This window comes from Petaurus breviceps, unplaced genomic scaffold (genome assembly GCF_028583685.1).
Source record: "Petaurus breviceps papuanus isolate PSGF00001 unplaced genomic scaffold, PetGlider_PUasm1.0 91041, whole genome shotgun sequence".
NCBI lineage: Eukaryota > Metazoa > Chordata > Mammalia > Diprotodontia > Petauridae > Petaurus > Petaurus breviceps.
The window spans coordinates 27,196,904-27,202,903 of NW_027187400.1; the positions used below are offsets into that span (position 1 = coordinate 27,196,904).

General features: G+C 40.0%; 1 protein-coding gene across 1 annotated transcript in view; it reads right to left on the reverse strand.

The window, feature by feature from the left end:
- Positions 1-5,382, reverse strand: part of LOC138154585 (coiled-coil domain-containing protein 50-like) — a 43,532-nt gene extending 38,150 nt beyond the window's left edge. The window contains exons 1-2 of the mRNA XM_069079556.1: positions 5,373-5,382; positions 1,097-1,159 (exon numbers count right to left, since the gene is read on the reverse strand). Coding sequence (XP_068935657.1) covers positions 1,097-1,159; positions 5,373-5,382 — 73 coding nt within the window. The remainder of the gene's footprint in view (positions 1-1,096; positions 1,160-5,372) is intronic.
- Positions 5,383-6,000: the final 618 nt, after the last annotated feature.

The window sequence follows — 6,000 nt, forward strand, 5'->3', positions numbered from 1 at the left end:
CTACTCTGTATGTAGCCTATATGCCCATAATTAAGTGTATGTTATTTTCCTCATTAGAAGCTTCCTGAGGGTGAGAACTGTGCTTTTGCTAGGAAGTATTTGAGGCTGGATTTGAACTCAGTTCTTCCTGACTCCAGGCCTGGTGCTCTCTCTACTGCATTGCCTACCTGCCCAAATGATTGAAATACCCAGGATGAAAGACTAGCATAGCATTTCATTGAGCAGGGAGGTATACTATAGGGAGGGCAGAGAGGAGTTACAAAAACCCTGGTTGACCTGAAAAATAAGCAGTTACTTATTCATCCATTTATTCATTTATTTGTTTGTTTTCACTGATTTATTTATTTTCATTCTGGTTTTTATTTATTTTTCTTTCCTTCATTTATGTATTATTTTTATGCTTATCTATTTCTTTTTATTTTTTGAAATATTGAATTTACAAGTGCAAATAACATTCAATTGAGCAACAATTAAAGGTGGGTAGAAGTCAAGGGCCAGTCTGACAAAATCCCAGTCCAGGAGGCAAGCTGGGCGTTGATTCTTGATCTAACCACCCTTTGTGATCCATGGAAGGGAGCAGAGTCTCAACCTTACCAAGTTTAATCAATTACAAAAGATCAGGAAAGAATTCTTGTATTGTACTCAGAGATCCCACTCCTGAGTATAGAAAGGCAGGAAAGAAACAAGCATTTAGATATTTAAACAAGTATTGGATCGCTGAGAAAACAAAAGACATGAATAAAAATGTATTTTTAAACAGAGATGGAGCCAAGAAAAGAGCAGGTGCAATGATTCCTATAACATAAAAATAGCAATAATAGTGAAAAGGCAGAAGAATGCAGATGAAATGCAATGGCCAATCTTGGCTTCGGAGGACACGTAATTAAAACATCCCCTCCCCTTCATACAGATGTTGGCTGTTGTGTGTTTGCTTGTGTGTGCTTCCTTGTAAAATAGACATCTATAGTGTCTTTGGATGGGGAGGTGGGGAGAATACAGATGCTGGGAAATATTTGTGATGTAAAAAACAAGATGCTTCAATGACTTTTTTTTTTAAATGCTGTTGCTAGGATAATTTTGGCTTCTAAACACTTACTTTCTTGTTTCTGCAAGCAATGCGCCAGAGCTCCATCTTCAAGGATGGCAAAGTCTTGACAAACTGTCAAAAAAAAAAAAAAACAGACCAACAAAATGTAAGATAACAATTGATTGGTAGAAATAATGCTTCCTTTTGACCCTGTCCAAGTATTGGCCAAATCTTTAATCCCATGAGATTTCTGGACGATCAAAGAAAGCAAGTGGTCTCAATCAGTTATTATTTATGGAATGCACTCTAAGTACAATAGACTTTGGGTGATACAGAAGCAACCACATGCCATGATTCTTGCCCTCAAAGACTTTATATTCTAGTTGGAAGAAAGGCCACACATGAAATAGAGAGGCTCTGGGCTGGAAGGGTCTCTTACTTCGTGACCAGATTGCCTTAATCTGTCTTAATCTTGGTCTCAGTTTCCTTGACTGTGAAAGGAGGGGGTTGACTGGGCCAGTGATTCTCTAAGGTCCCTTAGGTTCAGATCTGGTGAGGTCATTTGGAGACCATTTGGTTCGACTTTTCAGCAATCTCCCATCCCCCCAACTCCCATCCAGAAGCTGGTTAACGATTTCCCAGGTATACATAGATCACCACTTTGCAAGACCGCCTATCCCATTTGGGGATATTTCTCATCACTGGAAAGTTCCATTTTACACCAAGATACCAACTTTTACCTACAACTACCACCCACTGCTCCTAGTTCAGCCCACCTGGGATCAAACAGAAAAAGTCTGAACCTTTTTTGTGTGTCAAGGCTCCTTCTGGCATTCTAGTAAAACTGATGATAAATGGTACTATAGATAGACTCATCTTCCTCAGTTCAAATCTGGCTTCAGATACTTACTAGCTGGGTGACCCTAGGCAAGGTACTTAACTCTGTTTGCTTCAGTTTCCTCTTCTGTAGAATGAGCGAGAGAAGGAAATGGCAAACCACTCTAGTATCTCTGCCAAGAAAACCCCAGATGGGGCCATGGAGAGTCAAGCATGACTGAAAATGACTGAATAACACTGATGGACCTCTTATCTGAATTCTGCTTTTAAATAGATAAAACAAAATACAGAGGAGTAAAAGGGAAACAAATTTTATTGAAATTAAGTCATCAAAAAAAATTTTAAAGCCCAAGTTCATGGACTGTAGGTTAAGAACCTCTGGTTTCATCTCTCTTCCATTGGACATCCCTTCACATAACTGAAGACAGCCGTCATGTCCCCCTCTTCCCCTGGTCTTCTCCTCTTTAGGCTAAACCTCCCTATTTCCCTCAAGTATCCACAGAATTCTCAATATCTTCATCATCCTCCTATGGAATATTTGTTTGTCAATGTTTCTCTTAAAACTTGGGCCCTGGGATCAAACACAAAACTCCCCGTGTAGCAGGGTAAAGTTCAGTGGGCTCATTACTTCCACTGATTTGGACAACTGGTTTCCTGTTGCTTCTAGTATGAAATACAAAACCCTCAGCCTGATACATGAAGCCCCCTACAATATAGCTGGTAAATGGGTGTGATGGTAGATGTTTAACAACCAGGTCTGGGGGGGGGGTAGTATAGGAAACAGCAGGGAGGAATGTATCCATAACATATTTTAAAGCTTAATGTGCATTATTACCATTTTCTCCGCCATTTTCTTAAATCTAGGCAATAGCAATAAATCAAGCCCCAATCTGCAGCATTTTCAAATTTCTGAGGTCCCTAGTGAAAATTTAATTGGACAATTAAAGAAAGCAAATCGTCTCAATCAGTCTCTGTCAGACTATCATTCTATCTCTTTCCTCCCTTTTGTGTCTAAACTGGAGACGGTCTACACGAGTGTCTCCACTTCCTTTCCTTCCACTGTCTTCCAAGATACCTATAGTTAGATTTTTGTTCTCATCATCTGACTGAAACTGCTCTCCCCAAAGTTACTTACAGTTTCTTCACTGCCAAATCTGGGTGCCTTCTTCCAACCCTCATTGTCCTTGACCTCTCTTCAGCCTTGATACTCTTCTCCTTGATACTTCCTTCCCTTGAGGTTTCCAGGACACTGCCTGTTCCTGGTCTTCCTCCTTCCTACCTACCTGACCACTCTTTCTCAGTCTCCTTTGCTGGATCTTCATCTACATCACACTCTCTAACTGTGAGTGTTCTGGATTGTCTTCTCTTCTCCCTCTATCCTACTTGGTGATCTCATCCGTTCACTTAATGACCATCTCTGTGCTGTTGATTCCTGCCCCCAACTCTGCTGACCTCTAGTCTCCAACCGCCTTTCTGACATCTCGAATTGTGGACATCTTTAACTCAACATGTCCCAAACTGAGCTCATTATCTTTCCCCCAAACCCTCCCCATTTCCAAACTTCCCCATTACTGTTGAGGGAACCACCATCTTTCCAGTTCCACAGACTCAGAACCTAGGTGTCATACGCAATCCCTTCTTAACTCTCAGCCCCCATATCCAAGCTGTTACCAAGGCCTGGCCTTTCTACCTGCATAATATATCTTGTATATTCCCCATTCTCTCCTCTGATACTGTCATTACCCTGGTGCAGACCCTTGTCACTTTACACCTGGACTGCTGTAATAGCTGCTGGTTGGTCTCTCCTCCTCTAATCTCTCTCTCTCTCTCTCTCTCTCTCTCTCTCTCTCTCTCTCTCTCTCTCTCTTTCTCTCTCTCTCTCTATCCCAATCCAGCCTCCACTCAGCTGTCAAAGTGGTCTTCCTCAAGTATAGGTCTGATTATGTCACTCTCTCCCCTTCACATCCTTGGAATTTATTTAGCTGTGGTTGCATGGCATGCCCTCAATAAAATATAAGACCCTTGAGGGTAGGTATTTTTAGTCTTTGCCCTTGTATCTTCAGCACCTAGCATAGAACTTGGCACGTAATAAGCATTTAAATGTTTGCTGAATTAAATTGAATTGGAAACAATATTTTTATTAGTGTATTTAAGTGCTGAAATAGCATTTTTGGCCACCAGTTTATCACCTGGCACACTCTTAGCCTATTATAAACTAAACCCCCCATCCAGTACTTGGTACAATTAATTTTTTGAACCTATATTGAGGACTTTATACTTCCCATGTAACATTTCACTGGTTAAGAGCATTAATTCTTGGCTCAAATCTGATTTTTGAAACTTACTTACCAATGGGACCTGAAGCAAATCACTTAACATTCCTAGACGTCAGTGTCCTCATTTGTAAAATGGAGGGGTTGACCTAGGTCAACTTAGGCCCCTTCCAGTTTCTAGAATAGGCCTGGAGAAATTAGCTTGCTTGTCCAGGAGGCAAATGTCAAAGCCAAGACATGACCCTAGGTCTCCTGACTACAAATCTAGTACTCTCTCTCTCCTGGACCACACGGCCTGAGGATATACAATTATGAAAGGCCTTAAAAGTCAGACAGGCAGACCTTCCCCAATGGATAATGATCCAAGGATATGAACAAACACTTCTGAAAAAAAAATTTCCAAACTATTAAGAGCTTTATGAAAGAATGTTCCAAGTCACTACTAATTGAAGAAATGCAAACATCAAAACAACTCTGGGATTTCTCACTCCTAACAAATGGGCAAAGATGTCAAGAAATGGGAATAGTGATGGAGGGCCTGTGGAAAGAAAGGTATATTAATGTACTCTTGATGCAGCTGTGAATTGGTCCAGTCATTCTGTAATTGCAAATTGAATTGTCCAGTCATTCTGTAATTGCAAATTGGAATTATGCTTAAAAAGCAATGAAAATATTTCATGCCCTTTGACCCAGAGATTTCACTGCCAGGCATATATATATACACCTCAAGGAAGTCAGAGGTGTGTCCCCATGGAGAGCCAATTGTTAAATTTTCAGTGTGAGCTTTACACTGCAGAAAAACCACAAATCATGGTTTATTATTTTGTTTAATGTCTAGACTTAAGAAAGTGATGGAAAAACTGTTAATAATGTAGATAAAACTGAAAAATGTATCAGGTACACCTTTTTTTAAGAGCCAGATGTTAAACATATGCTAGCATGCTCCTTATATCCCAACCTATTCATAGCATAGAACTAAAAATAAAGTAGATGCCCTTTGATTGGGGAATAGCTAAATAAGATGTGGTACATGAATATAATGGAATATTATTGTGCTCTAAGAAACAAATACAAAGAATGCAGAGAAACATGGGAAGATTTAAATTAACCGATGCACAGTGAAATATGCAGATCCAGGAAAAAAATAAAGCCACTACAGTGATCTAAATGGGAAAAACAAAACCCAAACTGAATCATGCATAATATAATAACCCAGAAGAGATGAGAAAACGTACCTGCTTCCATTGTTGGGGACTATGTGTGGAAAACACACAGACTCATTTGATGTTTTGGTAAGTTTTACTGAATTGCTCCCCTCTTCCTCCCTTCCCCAACCCCAATTTAAAAAAAAATTCTTTGTTCCAAAGAATGGAAAGGATAGAAATACATTAGGAAATGAGGGTGATATGAAAACAAAAGGTCATTGATAATTTACTAAAAATCATGCAAAAAACAACATATAACAGTGGAAAATAGTATTGAAGATTTTTCAGTAGGAAGGTAAGAGAATGATGAAAATTCAGCCTATTTTAATCAAGCAAAGGTGGGAGATTCTGATTAGAGAAGATAGAGACTAAGCAAAGAGATTACCAAGGAAGCTGCTAAAGAAATCCAGGCAGTGATAAAAAGCTTTGATCTCAGAGGGTGGTGGCAATGAGCCCGGATGAGAGGGGATGAATGAGTAATATTTCACAGGAAAAACTGAGTAGCTACAGAGGGGGCGGGGTGGGGATAAGGTGAAGAAGAGGGATAAACCAGAGTGGAAAACAAGGTGATGAGTCTGGCTGACTGGGAGACTGATTACACTCTGACAGAGGCAGTCAATCAGTTAGGGAAGGAAAGCTGCGGGAAGGTAACTGGTTT